Source organism: Uloborus diversus, chromosome 8 (genome assembly GCF_026930045.1).
Source record: "Uloborus diversus isolate 005 chromosome 8, Udiv.v.3.1, whole genome shotgun sequence".
In the NCBI taxonomy this organism is placed as follows: domain Eukaryota; kingdom Metazoa; phylum Arthropoda; class Arachnida; order Araneae; family Uloboridae; genus Uloborus; species Uloborus diversus.
Genome location: NC_072738.1, coordinates 19,923,575 through 19,940,454, shown reverse-complemented (window position 1 = coordinate 19,940,454; position 16,880 = coordinate 19,923,575). Strand labels below are relative to the sequence as shown.

At 32.0% G+C, this 16,880-nt stretch overlaps 1 protein-coding gene across 1 annotated transcript in view; it reads left to right on the top strand.

The window, feature by feature from the left end:
* LOC129227953 (uncharacterized) overlaps positions 1–15,670 on the top strand; it is an 86,275-nt gene extending 70,605 nt beyond the window's left edge. Inside the window, exons 2-3 of the mRNA XM_054862578.1 lie at positions 10,666–10,797; positions 14,306–15,670. Coding sequence (XP_054718553.1) covers positions 10,666–10,797; positions 14,306–15,670 — 1,497 coding nt within the window. The remainder of the gene's footprint in view (positions 1–10,665; positions 10,798–14,305) is intronic.
* Positions 15,671–16,880: the final 1,210 nt, after the last annotated feature.

Sequence of the window (16,880 nt, the reverse complement as noted above, 5' to 3'; positions counted from 1 at the left end):
CATGAAATCAGTCGTTAATATTCATTATTCTGCTTAACTTTTATTTTTAAAACAAGTAATGAATGGTTACGAGAAGGCTTTTTTTTATTGTGTTGAAAGTTAAATTTATTTTAATTTATTCAAATTATCCTTTTCATTTGGTATTTTTTCCCCCTGTGATTAAAATATCAAAATAATAATGTTCTTTTTTAAATATCTGTACACTTGTTTGTAATGTTGCATACACGGAAAACACAGGGAATTTTCCATAATTGAGTCGCAAAAGCAAATTTAAAGTTTTCATTTAATGCGAATAATTGCTTTTTTATTCCTGTTGCTTCGATAGCCCGCTCGACTAATTTGCTAAAATCAAGCCCATTCAAGTAACAAAAGTTTCATCATATTTTAGACTTCATATTGTTTATTATTCACAGTATCAAAATATCATTTTCATAGTTTATATTGAAATGCTTGCGCAATATCTCTAAATCTCCCAGTAGACAGAACATAAAATTACTGAGAATGAGATCAACGAGCATATTTACTATTAAATCAATCACGCTTGACGTTTACTATTTTTATTTTTTAGTAGTAAGGGAATGTGGGGGAAGTGAAATGGTGAAATATTTACTCTGCTTTTAGTGCACTTATTATTTTTCGGGAAACGAGCTACTTACTACTTATTTACGCTGCAGTCATGATAACAAATGCTATTATTTCGCACTTTATGTAGGAAAATGTGGGGCAAAGTAAAATGGTGAAATATTTACTCCGCTTTTAATGCCAATTACCTAGTTAAATTTTTAACTATTTAGTAATATGTAATTTAATCCAATCAGGATTAAAATACTACCGAAGGTTAAAACACATTCAGTCAAGTTTTCAAAATTGATACTCATATTGTAATATTATGTTGTCAGTCAATTTTTTTATTATAAAGTGATGAAATTCTTTTTATAACATTTTAAATATTAATTAAGACCGTACATTTTTTTTAAATCAGTCAAGTACATGCTGGGCAAAGTGAAATAGTCATTTCGTTTACTCGTTCAATCAGTTACTAAATCACTTACGTATGGAAAGTAAAAAAGTTTTTTTTTTACTTTGCCTCATAGAAAAAAAAGTGAAAATTTTCCACTTGTATTTAAGGCGAAAATTTACTGCCCACAATACAAATTACCGTGTCAACGCAAGTTTTATTGTAAAATAGATTTTTTTTTATATACTGTAATTTTCAAAAATTTCCGGTTTGTTCGATTTTAAAAACCTCAGTTATAAATATTTCACTTCGCCTTACATTACCCTACAAATTAAAACATAAACTCTCCGCTATTAAATCAAAACAAAATCGTTATTTTATTCGCTGCGCGTGCTAAAAACATTGGTTTAACAAATGAAGTTATTATTAATTATAATTAATTGCAATCTGTAGACTCCATAGTACAAGTAAATAAATTATTTCCTTTAAAAATACCTAAAATAGTTTCCGGAACATTAAAAAGATTATTTTACCTGAAAGCTTTTTTTTTAAATTTAGTTTGTGGTATGGTTACTTACAAGGTTTATTATAGGCAGCGCAAAAATAAATAAATTAAGTTAAATTAAAATAAAAACTTTCTGTTCTTCAAATTCAAGTCAAATTTCTGTTCTTATTCTATTTGTGTTTCTTTCCCATGCGTTGTAGCTTATTTAGGGTAGTTTTGAGTATTTTAGGTAAATATCAGACAATCATCGTATTCAAGCATACATCAGGACTTTTCACTCATTTTACTAACGAAAAATTATTTTACAAAATTGTCGTAATCCCTAACACTCACAAAATAATCATTATCTTCCCTTCTTCCCTATAGTGTTTTCATGTCATTTTGAAACAAAATTTAACTACGTTACAAAAAATTCAAGGGATCGCAAATTTTGTTCGTTGTAGCGTGAGTTTCGTTGCAGCGGCATTCAAGCAATGAATGTACTGGCAATCAAAACAGGACCGCAATTTATTTCGTTATAAAGGATATGTCATTGAATTGGTATTCGTTGTCATGAGATTTTACTATATAAACTTTGAGTAATAAAGCATTCACACGCACGAGCACATAATATTTCACAGCAAAACATTTTTAAATATATATTTTTTGTAAAATAATGATGAACACTTAAATCTGAAATATTCATTTTTCTACGCATTAGAAAAAATTAGTTACGCTACGTGCGTAAAAAAAAACGCTCAAAAATGTATTGTTAGGTACAAAATAAAATTTAAAAACTTAAGAAATAAATGATACGCTTTCTCGCAAATTTTTTCTGATGCTGAAACTTCTGATATAATTAACAGAAAAGTTTTCTAAATTGCATTCATAATTAGTAAAAACTTTTTGCATGTTATTTACGAGTCATGCATGAGCCTGAAAAACTACTAAAAGTATTAACGAATATTAACTTCAAGAGTAATACACTTTTCGAAAAGAAATAAGTGTGTGAATTTAAAAATTAAACTCTGAAATAGGGTACAACATTTAATTATTTTGGAAAATAATTTTTCTAACGAAGTGGAACTACTACGGTCAGTTTATCCAGGAAATGCGTGACAAATATAAATGTATAACTTTACAAGATGAAATAAAATCCTAAACAAGATAAAATTCATCAAGAATAACTCTTTTGATTAGTCCAATTGGAGGAATTCACTAACTCACAGTCGATTTTCATTTAATATTTGTTCTTAACTAAACAGATTTTCCAAGGCAATATTTCGTACCTTTATTTTGTATACTGCAGTATTTTTATTTTTATGCATCACACAATAAGATTCGGCTATTTGAGGTTCCTTTCCTTTTTTTTTCGTTTTTTATTGTTTTTGAACTACATATAATATCTGGGGGGATTCAGTGTACTTGCCTTGAGAACAACCTTAAAACATAGCTTTCAAGCCCCTATCACTTCTCGAGAAAGTCATTCTTTCGATAGGGAAAAGTATTCCTTTAGAAACGAAAAAAGCATATAAACATTTGAAAAAATTATAAAATATGAAATAATCAGTTAATATATTTTTTTTCCTTTTTTTAACATCAGGGATGAGATTTTTTAAAAATTTTCAGCCCCCGATTTCTTTTTTATATTTTTCTCCCTCGAATCTTCATCCTCCGCGATATCTGCCAAAAACTTATGTTTTGGAATCATGCCAACGATCTCAAACACGTGCTGAGCCGAAATTTGCATTTCTCGTTTGAGATTCTTGTGCATCCTGCAAGTATTTCAATTATTTTTAATGTTGGGTGTTTTACAATATGCTACCTTGTACCTGCTTATTTTATTCATCATTTCAATAATATTTTTATTTTTTTAATTTACCTTTGAAAAAAAAAGTGGTATAGCACCCACAGTCTCGAATTTTATTGAAACTTGGCATGGACTTTTTTTGTATATTTAAAAAAGCGCAAAAAGTACTTATGGTGAATCTTAAACCCTTTAGGCTTTACAGTCTGTTAAAAGTTTTGAGATTTCATGATTAAATGGGGCGGCTGCAAGTTGCTCTTTTGATTCCGAAATCGTGTTAGGAAGTTTTTAAAGACAAATTTTGGGTTCCAATGCAAGGAAAAAGATAACCAATCGTTTATATATGTTTATTTTTACCACATGAAGAAATTTTAGATTTTTCTCTCTGTTGTAAATTTTTACTTTATAAAGAGACCTGATTCTAAAATTTATGTTCTTACTCGTTTAACTGAACAGTCAAAAACTCTCTCCATATGGCTATTATTCAAATACAAACGGTTTTAAAAAATTACGCCCGTGATAATACAGTGCAGAACCTTTTATCCGGGAACCAATAAACCGGGAAACCAGAAAACCGGCAACTTTTTCCCTACTTTCCCGTTATTTTTTTAAAATAAGCAATTTTGGCAATTTTTGAAAAATTAAGCTTTTTTTTTCTTTTTTTGAAATACCAAAAAGAATATGAACGATTTCTTAATAAACAACATATTACTCACGCATAACTCGAGAAAATGTTTGCAAACACTAACTTAAAATGGTTATTCTTTATGCGGGATAGCTAAGGAAATGAATATTGTCGCATAGAAAGCGAATTTTTTTTATACACATAGTAGAAATTTGCAGATTTAGGTTCAAAAACTTATTTTTTGCCCTTCCCTTCATTTTCTTTCGTTTTAAAACATCGAAAAGTGGTGGATTTTTTTTTCTTTTCCAAACAGAATGTGAGGGTCTCATGTATTATGAATAACTTAAGTTTTTTAGTGTTTAAATTATTCTCACAATAATAGTTTTTTATATTTCGATATTCATAAGCATTTCTGAACTGTTTTCTTCTTATTTTAATATGCTTAATTATTTATTATATAGTAATTTAAATTTTACAAACAATCGGCCAATAGCGCTTTTTAGCAATCCAGAAAACCGGGAAATTCAGATATCCGGGATAGCGATGGTCCCGAACTTCCCGGATAATTGGTTCTCTACTGTACTATATAATTGCTTGTGTTATTTTGGGAAATTTCAATTGTTGTGGATTCTTGTTGCAATTTAAAATGCTACCAAATTTGCGGTAAACATTTTTTGAATGGATAGTGCTCCCCTTGCGTACTTTGAGAAAACTGTCTTATTAATTTTCGTCAAGGAGTTATTGTCGCCAAATACTGAGACATTTTTGGGGATCATAAAATGATGCTAAACTTTTTCATTAAAAATTCGAAACAAGTAGTAAAAGTTCGCGAGTGGTTGAAATTGTGCACAAAGACGAATTAATAGAAGTTATTGCTGTTTATGGAATTGTCTAATTAAGTTAGCGGATTATTTTATTTTAACAAAAACTTTCGGATTCTTATAATTGCGAAATTTTGATTACATGGGGGAAGCCAAGAAACATTTAAATAGTCTTAGGCTTCAAAAACAGCGCCAGTCGAATATATTGCCTTACGTTATAATTAAATTGTTACAATTTATTATTAGTAATTGTTCTAATTACTATTTAGTATCTGATTTCCAATTCTATGTTTGACGCATGAACTCGTTTGTAAGTAATAAACTTACAGATATTTTGAAATGACTTTCTCTCTCCCAGTATAAAAAAATAGGCTTTTCTGCCTACATGTTAAAGCCCAATCGGTGAAAATCTCTTTTATGATTGAGAAAAATGGATGTCGTATTTCAAATCAACACACCTAATGGTACTGCGGAAAAGTTACTATTAGTGGCACTAAATTCTAATGAAAAAAGTTGGAGTTATGCAAGGGTCAACTTGCAGGGTCCTTCCGTTAAAATGTTAAAATTCTGTTTTCGCGGTATTTATCTGAAATAATTATGCTGTTTGTCACATATAATGCATTTTTAGATGCTTAAGTGATGGAATTAATTGCTTATTGCTTATAAAATTCTGAACTTTAAAAAAGTTGCACAGTTCGTTCAAAATTAAGGTTAGAGCACAGAACTCAACAAAGAGCAAAAGAAAGTTCGGGTGTACAGAAAATTTCTGTCCATATTCCCAACAGGGCGAACTTTTAAGGGATATTATAATTTCAGGAAGATTACTAACTTAAAGCGAGAAACTTTCCTGCTCTTTGTAAGATGTCTTACTGGCAGAAATTGGGCAGATTAGCTGCTCATCATTTTCTAGGAACGCTTCCTTTTTTTTTTTTGAATTTTTTTATTTGCTTGTTTCTTGAAAATCTTTTGAATCTTTATAAAAAAATCATAAGACAAAAATCAGTATTTTAAAATGCTTTAATTCAATTTCTGAATTCGTTGTGTCAAGTTTTCAAACTAGTGTTACATATTTAAAAAGTGTGTAACCTTTTAAGAAATTAAATATTTTTATAATTTGAAATTTGTGCCGCAGTATTGTGAGATTGTACGTTAGGAAAAAATTTTTAATTTAGAGGGGAGGGGGGAATGATCTTGTCTGGCTTTTGAAAATCATTTCAAACATGAATGATTTTTTCAGTTGAAAATCAATTTTCACGAGGTGTTTTTGTTCTAGAATAGAAGCTTTCTAATTAATAGAACATGCATTATGCGTATAACCTGTTTTAGATGACTAATCAATGTCAGTTGCCGTGTTTATTGTATACGACTACTACTGCTTCTACAATAATACAAATAACAGTTACTAAAATTATTTTAAAGCTAGAAAATCGCCCGTCAAAGCAGGGCCGATCCTAGGGTGTCGGCCGCCCGTGTGCAAAGACCTAATGTGCCGCCCCTCAAGAGTAATTTGCATATTTTGACTAATCTTTAACGTCTATATAAATCTTTCTTTAAATTTCTATGCCAAGTTCGAATTAAAAAAAAGGGGGGGGCAGAAGAATGATCTTATAAAAAGAAAGAAATTTTTTATAGTAAGAAACTCTTTAGGTACAATTTATATCCTTGAAGAAAGTAATAAATACCAAAATTTACTAGTCGTAAAAACGTATTTTATAGTAAGATAAATAAATTACTTTGTGCTGTTGTAAAAAAACGAAAAGTAACAACGTATAACAAGAAGTTCTGTCTAGAACTAGACGAGCCTACTTTCCATTATACCCATACTACTTTCTAATACCTGATCAATATTCTCAAAAATAGCTAAAATCGCAAATTTTTTCAAACATATTTTTAAAATACTTTAAGCTGATTTCTAGGACTTAAATATTCCTCACTCATCTAAAAAAATTAAATGCGTAAAAAAAAAGCAGCAACTTTTAAACAAAGCAGCTAATACACTTTTTCCATTAAAAAAAAAATCTTTAACAGCTTTCAAAACGAAAAAATAATAATTAAAATTAATAAGCTCATTAAAATAAATACATCATATCAAAAAAAAAAAAAAAATCGTTTCTTTTTCCCCTGTTGCCAAAAACAATTTTTTAAATGAATTAATGCACTTACCAAAATAAATAAAAACAATGAAATGTCAACTTAAAGAAATAATTTTCATTGTCCAAAAAAAAAAAAATCGTCTGCGCATATCTTTATGTAGAAACATAAATGACTTCGAGTTAATTCGCCGAAAACTGAATACCTAAATTAAAACTTTAGCGTAAAAATACAAACAAGTCAAAACAATAATAATTATTTAACAGTCAAAACCATAGCTGCGGAGTCGGAGTTGGAGTCAATCTCATTTGGGGTAAAGGAGCCGGAGTCAGATGTATAAGAATCGGAGTCAGTCATTTGTCCTCCGTGTATACATTTTTGCCAAAGCTACGAAGTCAGAGACGAAGTCGGGGAGTCGGAGTCCAATTAATTGTCGGGCACAGGAGTCGGAGTTAGGTGCCTCTAAATTCTCGGAGTCGGAGTCTGGAGTTCGGCGTCAAGAGCTATTTCCAACAAAATTTGTTTGAAATAAATCTGCCTTCAAGTACGGAATCTACATTGACTATCAGTTTCCCCATAGGCGCTAATGTTGAGTTTTTTTTTGAACTGTTCAAAATTGAACAAAAATAGTTCAAATCAAAAAGTGAAATATGGGAATGAGGTATCCTCGCCGAGATCTTTCGAACAAAAAAAAAGTTTGTTCGAATCGGACTATTCATTCAAAAGTTATTAGGGGGGGACAGACAGACAAACCGACAGACATTTTTCCCCATCTCAATACCCTACTTTCCAATTTTTAATTTTTCGATATTTATTTAATTATTTTAATTATTTTTGACTTTTTTTTGTTTTTCACGATATTTTTAAGATGCATTAAGCCTTCTTTCATGCTTTTTTCTTCTTTTTCTGACTTTTACTGGGAAAGTAGGCTAAAAAGCACAAATTCGCAGATTACCATCTGTGAATTTGTGCTTTTTATACGTTGTTACTTTTCGCATTTTATAGTCTTTCTTCAGTGACATCAGAGAAGGGACGGAGGAAGGGGAAGCGTAAGGGAAGGTGTCAGGGGTTCAGGGGAGGAGGATTGCTCCAAGAAAATTATCGAAATTGGCGTATGAAAAAATATTTTTAGTTAATCTTTTGTTGTGTTTGGTTGCAAGGACATAAGAGTCAAGTATATTTAAGGTGCATGGAGAAATTTTCGAAATTGACGTCAAATATCGCAATTTTAGGAACTTTTTCGAGACTTTAGGTGAAAGTAATGTTGCAGTTCCTTCCTAAAATTCTTTCAAAATTGAAATCAATTTGAAGCTATTTTTTAAGACCATAGCTTAGGAAGGATCGGCGTTCTTCCGAAAAAATCTCCCAAAACTGAAATTTTAAACCCGCAATTTTGGGTTACCTTTGTTGACGTTGCAAGAGGGAGGGAGATTCAATCGTCTCCCATCGAAAGATTTTGAAATATAAATTTAAAACTTAAATTTAGGCCGTCTTTGGTGACGGTAGGGGATCTGGCGGCTATCCTCCGGTAATTTTTCGGTTTTATTTTTTCAAAAACCCGTTTTTAGCTAGATTTGAAAACAATAGGGGAAACGTGAAAATATCCGAACCAAAATATTTTTTGGAACTGAAATCCATTATAGGCTATTTTTCGGAAGGAAGGATTTTGAAGCTCTTAAGCGGATATTTCTAAAATCGCAATTTTATATTATCTTTGGTGACGTTAAAAAAAACTGGGAAGCTTCTACGGATCTTTCGGATATTTTTCAACATTAATATCTGAAAAATATAACTATAGACTTTTGTCCACCTCACCTCGACGATTGATGGATATGCCGTAGCGTGAAAAGTTACATAAGCCTGGCAGTTCTCCTCCGGAATTCTTTAAGTCCCAAAATCGTATTTTAAGCATTGTTTGATAACGATGGGACTAAGAGCGGGCGGGGGTTCAGTGTGCCCTCACGAACTGTGTTTTTGAAACTGAAGTCAATTTCAGGCTAGTTTGGGCAGGAAGCCGTGGCTCCATGGAACCGTCTAAAGGAAATTTTCAGGTATAGTGATTGCGTTGGAGAAAAGGGGGATCCGGGGTCTTTCACCAAAAGTTCTTGAAACTGATGTTTGAAAAACGCAATTTTAGTTTGTTTTTCAATACGTTAAGTGAGAGGGGGTGGAATTAGAGACTTCTCTAAAGACGCTAATTGAGACTGTCTTTGCTCTGGTCTTTGGTAGTAATGTTTGCGAATGGATTTCGGGGTCCTCCACTGCAAAAATTTCAAAAAATGCCAAAGCAATTTTATATGACGTTTGATGATAGGAAGGGCTGTCGTCTGAAAACACGTATTGAATTTTGGAGCCAACATTTTTAGGCTATGTTTGATTAAGTTAAGGTGGAAGAGGTAAATCAGAGACTTAATTGGGTCCTTAAGATCGATGGTTCAACCAGCGAAATTTTCCGAAAGTCCAAGAAACGCAATTTTAAGCCTTCTTTAGTTTCGTCAAGGAGGTCAAGGCATCCTTTTGGATCTTGGTTTTGGAGCCACATTTAAATTTGCTTCCCGTTGCAAGGGCCCTGTTCTCCTACCTGATTTGAAACCGGGCAGTTCATTCAAGATTTTAATCAGAAAAATTGTCGTAAAGGGGGAAAAGTACAACATTTTAGTTCGTCATTCATATATGTTACTCTCAAGGGAACCTCAGTTCTCCAATTTCTCTTCACGCATGCACCATTGTTAAACACAGAGTTAGTTACATAGTTAGTTGTTTGAAATGCTTGCGAAAGTATGTAATCAATATAGTTTTTTTTTTAATAAATAAAATATGTCCTCATTGTTTAGGTCTATAAAAGCTTGGGGGGTAAACATTGGTGGCTGCCCTCGGTGCTCCTTTTAGACAGCACCATTTCATGCTTCAGAAGGGGCCTTTCCCCTCCCCTATATCCATGCCTGATTACCGGTTCTGTCACACACTTTGCAACCAAATGAAGCATTTGTGTAAAGAGTAGATATTAATGGACAATGAACCAACACAATGTTCCCTAACACTCTATTTTTCTTAAACTATGCTATGATGTCGAGAAATCGACACATACATTAACAATTGAACATTTAAAAATCAGCATATTTATTCTACTTATTATAAGTTATCTTGTGAGAAATTCTTGAGGAATTTTGCTTGATTATAAGAATTATATGATGCGGCCTGCGGCCGCCCCTTGCTTTGGCCGCCCTTGTGCGGCGCACACTCTGCACACCTGCTAGGATCGGCCCTGCGTCAAAGTATGGCGGGTAAAAATGGCTTCTACATTTGAACGAAGTCATAGCCTGTTTGGATTAACCCCAGTGGATTAACCCCCAACTGCAGGCGGTAGCGTTCATTGTTTTTCGTTTCTTCATTCCCCTGAAATGACAGCCTTACCAGTAAAACAGTTAAAATAACGGATCGAGTTCAGCCTTGTCACGATAAAGGGCCATTCCACGGAAAACGGACACTTTGTCCCGCACGTGACGCCTCATACATTTCAATAAAAATTATACCTTAAATATTAATGAACAATTTTTTTCTGCCTAACAAATTAAACTTACGTGCGATTTCTTAAGCGAAAAATTTCGTCATTACCCTTTGAAATTATTACCATTGAAATATCTGAACCGTCACCAACGACAGAATGGCCCTCCTTTCCCGGCATATGTTAAAGATACCAAAACATATGATCAAATTAATCATGCCGTGGCGCGAGTTTCATTGTTGAAACTCTCGGGTTACTCGATCATCGGGAGGATAATAATAACGAAAAATATATATAGAACGCCGAAATAAAATCAAAAATATTTTAAATATTCATTCGCTTCTCTTAATCATTACTTTAATTTTGTTTTGCAGTTGGATAATTGGAACATGGAGATTTTGAACTTCTCCATCACATTGCTGGTGCTTGCTGCATCCGTTAATGCCTTCTCATGCCCGGAAGACGGAAGGACATTCTACTATGCTGATATCTCGACAGGATGCAGAGTAAGTTATCCTTAAATAAAATCTGAAAATCGTCCAATGATAACCCCAAAATGATAGTTAATTAGCTAAACAAATATTCATGCTAGTCTTCAAATTTTTACAGCTGGAAAGTATTTTCTGGTTTAAAGCATTAAAAAAACTTTTTATTAAACAAGTTGACTGATCTTGCAAACTCAAACTTGTATTTTGCTGTCTTTATGGACGCGTGAGTAAAAATTAAAAAAAAATCGTACCGTTTTAGGGTCAAAACAGCAATGTTGGTAGTAAAAAATCGATGGTCTGACCAGTTTCTCGCAAGGAGATAGTTTTTTTTAATCTTACATATTCTCTAACTTTGATAAGTTTTTCCCAAGTGCCCTGCTTCATTTTCCTAGTGTTCTTGATGATGACTGAGAAATTAAACGCTTTTTTCCCCTTTTTAATTTTTTTTTTAAATTTTGCAGTCCAATAGTATTTATTTCTTAACTTCGCGGATGATTCAAAATGAAATTGAAGTATGAATACAACTAATTCGAAACATTTTTATAAATGTCGTACAGGTCTAATTCATCACCAAATTTGGTCTAAAAATCACTTTTGTCTGAGTTGTTTTCGTTTTCTAACTTCTTCATACAGCCGGAGTATAATTTCTGGTAATTGAATTATGTGTCTAGAACATGCCTGTTATGATCAATATCATTTAACAAAGCCATACATCATATTTATATCATAATTCGGAAGCATACTTATAAAATTGTAGGTGTGTGTGTCTACCTGCAAAACAACTTTTGTAGTAAAAATATTTTCGTTTTTTTCTTGTTCGGCATCTATTAAAACAATGTCATACTTGTCCACTCTACTGTTTTTAACGGGCGACTCCCGTTTTTTGCTTCCATCTCCCGATCTCCCGTTTTTTACGATTTTCTTCCGTTTTTGCAATTTTCTCAGTCAATCAACAAAAAATTTCACTTTTTTTCTCAATAGTCTTTTTCTAGTCTATCAAATGTCAGGGGATAAGAATTTTTCCAATTAATAACTCATTTAGGAAAAATTTATTTTTTGGAAGCTTTGCACACTGCTTGTTCAACGAAGCACGTGCTTTGCCGAAAATTGCAGCAGATTTCAATACTTTTGCATCTTGAAATTATTTCATTTATTTTTAATGTTTGAAGTTATTTCAACATGTGTGTGCTACCCTATACCTACTGATTTTATATTGTATTTTCATGAGACATTGGTTTCCCTTTTTTTTTCGGATTTTAATAATTAAATTTTTGTAGCTACTTTTCTGGTAGAGACTGCAGAATGTACAAAACTTTAAGCAAATTCATTTCTTATTAATTTGTTTTTCCTTTAAAGTTCATTCCTTATTAATTTGTTTTTCCTGCTACTACCAAATTGCTGCAAAAAATCCCCATTTCACTTTAAATTTAGAATTCATGTTATTTAGCAAAATATTTAATAATTCTGTAGCGAGGATATGTCGATAGTGAATTACCTATATACCTCTAGTAAAATCTCGTTTTTTTTTTCCTTCGAAGTTTGGCAAGTATGCAATGTATGGAATAGTTTAAATACGATACTTTCGTGGAGTAACATAACGATAGTTCCTACTTTTTATGTGTTTTATTATTATTATTATTATTATTATTATTATTATTATTATTATTATTATTATTATTATTATTTTTATTATTATTATTATTATTATTATTACAGTTTTGTCACGAAACATGTTTCTCCCACGTAAAAAGTTTTTGTAATCAAAATGTAGTCATTAATAGCTAGACTTCGCGAAAGAAAACATGGATAAGGGTAGTGTGGAATGAACATAATAAAATTGTTGCTTTCAAGCAGTTTTAGAAATTGTTTATATTTAAATTAAATAATGGCCAACTAAAAGAAATCTTAAACTAAATATAGAAAATTGATCTCAGTATCCGATTATGAAAAAGCATGCTCGCTCAGTACTGCATGAACTTACTCAGTTAAAAACCTTTTGACTTGGAAAATTACGAATTAAATTTTCTTTAAAGGTTTCTTTTATTCTTTTAAATGTTTTGAAGCTCAGAATCTCAATATATTGAGAAAGAAATCCCCCCCCCCCTTCCAAAAAAAAGTTTAAATTCATACACTACCTTCATCCTAATACCCTAATAGTTGCTTTTTCTGATGTAAAACAGAACCGTTTCACTTAACTGTTTAGAGTTTATTCGATGTACCATAAAAGTTATAAGCAGACACTTAAAAGATATGAAACTAGAAAAAATTTAGGCCTGTTGATTTCTTTCTGAGTAAAATTATTGTGTAATTAAATTGTGTAACAATACATTAATACATTTTTAACAGCGATAATTTTTTAAAAAGTAAAATCAAGGAAAAATATTTTTCGACTAATTGCGAATTAGATGGCAGATATTTCGAACACAAAGAGTAAAAGTGTATGTATAGTAAATTAAAGAGTGAATATGCATTTAAAATTTAAATTAATATTTTCCAAAACAGTATTAATGCTATAAAAAGCGTAGTATAACTTAACAGTATAAAATATATTGAAAAATGTAAATTTAATAGGAAAATTATTTTTCAATTAATCTAAGAAATGTGCTATATTACTGTAAAAACTTAACGAAATTAAAGCTCTTACATCAATCTATTAACCCTAATCCTAATAATGCCTGACGTAATTGCTGCTAATTTGCCTGACGTAATTTTTTGTATGCCTTGCGGGTACAGAATATGTGCTCTCAATTGCTGTGGATAGCTAACAGTATGACATAAAATTTTCATCTTTTTTAAAATTAGCTTACACAAAATTAATTAATTATTGTTTTTTTCTTTGGCTCCAAATTTTCTATTTTAAAACTAATATGACCTAATCGATATATTCTATAGTTATGTTTCGAAACTTATCAAATCTTTTAGTTTCATGCTTCAAATCTGATACAAAGTTTTCATTTATTTGATACAAAACTGATCGAATGATCATTTTGCTGCTAAGCTTTAATTTTGCTGATACGAATGTTGATACAAGAAAAAAATTAACATGCTGTGGTCTCTGCTTATTATATTTTTTTATTTCCATCACGAATCGATGATTCAAAACAAAGTAAGAAATTCCTGTCAAAATTTGGCATATTTCCTTGAATCCAAAACTGCATCCATTTAATTTCTACTAAACCGGCCCACGTCCAGCTTAAAATTGTCCAATAGTTTTATCACTTTACATAATGAATTTTCTCCTAAGGTTTTAATAACACAACTTTAATTAGGAGAACAAACTGACAGGTGGAATGGAGTTACAAAAATCTTTAAGTAAACAAGTGAGTAACATATCACGCGTCGGCAAGTTACCTGTCTCAAAAAAAATGCGAAAAAACGTACTTTAAATTTATTTAAAGAAATTAAAAAAAAACAGAAAATGAACAACAAATTACATAATCAATTAAAATTACATTATAATGCATTTTGTTCCCTTCCCATTTTTGTCATATTCTATTTTTCTTACAATTTTCTTCTCTTTCCTCAGGTTTACCACTTCTGCAAAAATCACGAGCTGCAAACGCTATCCTGTCCACTTGGTGAAGCTTTTGATTACCAGACATCAAAATGTCAGGATGACACTACCGTCCCGTGCTTTGAAGTTTTCCATCATTTGCACAAGCGAGCCGTCCAAGAAGTGCATACGATATCCATTGAAGCTTTGAAGTCCACCGCTGTAGCACTGTACAGAAAAGTCAGACCAATGGTTGCAGAAGCTGTGAAGAGTGTGTCCCCAAGCATTTATGCCACTATCGAAACCGACTACTTACCGACTATTTATGCCATCCGGGATGACGTTTGGCCTATTGTTAAAGAAAAGGTATTGCCTCAAGTTCGGAAATTAGTAGCTTATGGTAAACGCATGAGTGGTAAATTATTTGAGCGAGTGTACAAGTCTTATGAGCTTTCGAATTCCACTCACTTAAGCTTGGTTTCCATAACCGACATCGTACAAGAATTCAACAAAGATCTTCAACCTGTTTTGAAAATGGGACGATACTTCGCATCCAGACTTATTCCATCAACTCGATCCCGACGCAGCGTAGATGAGGATGGACCCGAAGTTGATCGTCAACGCACCAAAAGACAAGTTCCAGATGTTCTAATGGGGTTCCTCGAGCCAGTTGTAAAAGATGTATTCAGCTCTATTGGAAACACGCTACTCGGAAATGATAACAGCTTGACCAGTAAGGTACTTCTTCCCATTTTGTACGAAATGCTTGATGATCCTGAGACCAGGTTTGATCTTCAAAGGCTCTTCTGGTCACTTAAATCCGCTTTTTCACCTGTCATTTCCGACATGCTCAGTCGCCAAACCTTCTACACCCCAGAAGGCACCATCATCAAGATTCCCAGAGCACTCATCGACGATGCTAGATACAAATTGGAAAACGAAGTGCAGCCCATCCTTCGTAAAATTGGTCAGAAGCACCTTGCAATGATTCTCAGGAAGGCTTCAGAAAACGTTCCACTAATTTTCGAAACACTCGACAGCTTAAAGGAAGTGAAGAAACCTCACAGTGGGGTGTTAAAAGACAGCATTCTGAAATTTGTCACGAAACATGGCTCTTTCCTTCACGAAATCTCCAGAAATACCAAGGAAAGCAAATACGTCAATTCTTACACCTTCACTGAAATGATGAATGATTTCAAACCCATCAAAGTGACCTTGCTGCAAGTGTTTTTGGAATACTTGAGCAAATCTCAGAATTCGTGGTTGAAAATGTTTTTCAACAGAGATTCATTTTTGTACAGATCAATTACGGGGAGCCGCCCTGTGTATGCTAAACCAAGCGATAAGTTTGGAAATCCAAAAATTCCTGAACAAGTCAGACGATTATTTCAACAGTGATTTGAATGACTCCAGTTGTGTATTGAAACGAAAGGTTTGTAAATATGTGCATAAATAAAAGTCAGGTGATTTTAGATTTGTATTATTTATTTATTTCTACCGAGTATTTTAAAAGTGTTTCTATCCTTAAATAGATTTTAGAGGCGACTTTTTTTTATTTAATGGAATGTAAGACTAATATTTCACAACAATGTTTTCATTGATGATGTCTCTTAGAGTACACTTTTAACGCGTTCATTTTTAGAATGCCATTTTCTTTTAAAATTAAGTTAATCAACGTCAATTTCAATCAGAGAGTTATTGGTGATTGATTTTTTTTTTAATTTCGATACTTTAAAATGTAATAAAAGCGTCTAGTTCTTTTGTACAATTAGTGCTTTGTAGAGGTATTATGTCAAATTTTTCAATTTTATATTTCTTCTAAAATTTCTCAGCATTTTCCATTAAAAAGCATCAATGTGCAGAAAAATTTTGAAAAGTAAAATTCAGAATAAAACGAGACACATTCATGTATAAAACATTTACAAAAACATTGCAAAATGTGTACCAACCAACTAACAATGTACTCTGCATAAGATCTTGTCAGTTTTGAACCTTCAATTTTATAAACTGGCTTCAAGTTCATAAACAAACTCGGAAGTCTTGAGTTCTCCTCATTTTTAAGCAGTAAAAAAACAAAACAAAAAAAAAAAAATCCATCGAAAGTGTATACTTAAATTAAGTTATGTTTAAAACAAGTATACAAAACAAATATTACAGGGTGTTAACTCTACCCGTAAATTAGAGAATTCCCAGAAAGGTTCCAATATCTGGAAGGGAATTTTCAGGGATTTAAAAAAATTCTCCTAATATCAGGGAAAATTATCGTTTTTAGTGACCAAATGGGTTTATTTCGACAGTTTTCTTTGTCATATTCTTTCATTGAGCAAAATTAAAGAAATATCATTTTATCCAAACAAAACAAGCTAAAGCAGTCATCAAAGTTGGGGAAAAATAGCATTGTATTTTTTCATCATATTCTGCTTTGCATTGTTTACTGTTCAAGAAATAGTAAGCTTTATGAGAAACCAATAGCAGTAGTTGAAAGATTGTCGTTATTTCGCAGAATGAAAATTGAAATTTTTTTAAATTGCAGTTCAAAACATGCCTAAAAAAATACACGTGTTTCAGGGTTACAATAATTTACTCTTTATGTGAGTGAGAAGAAGGG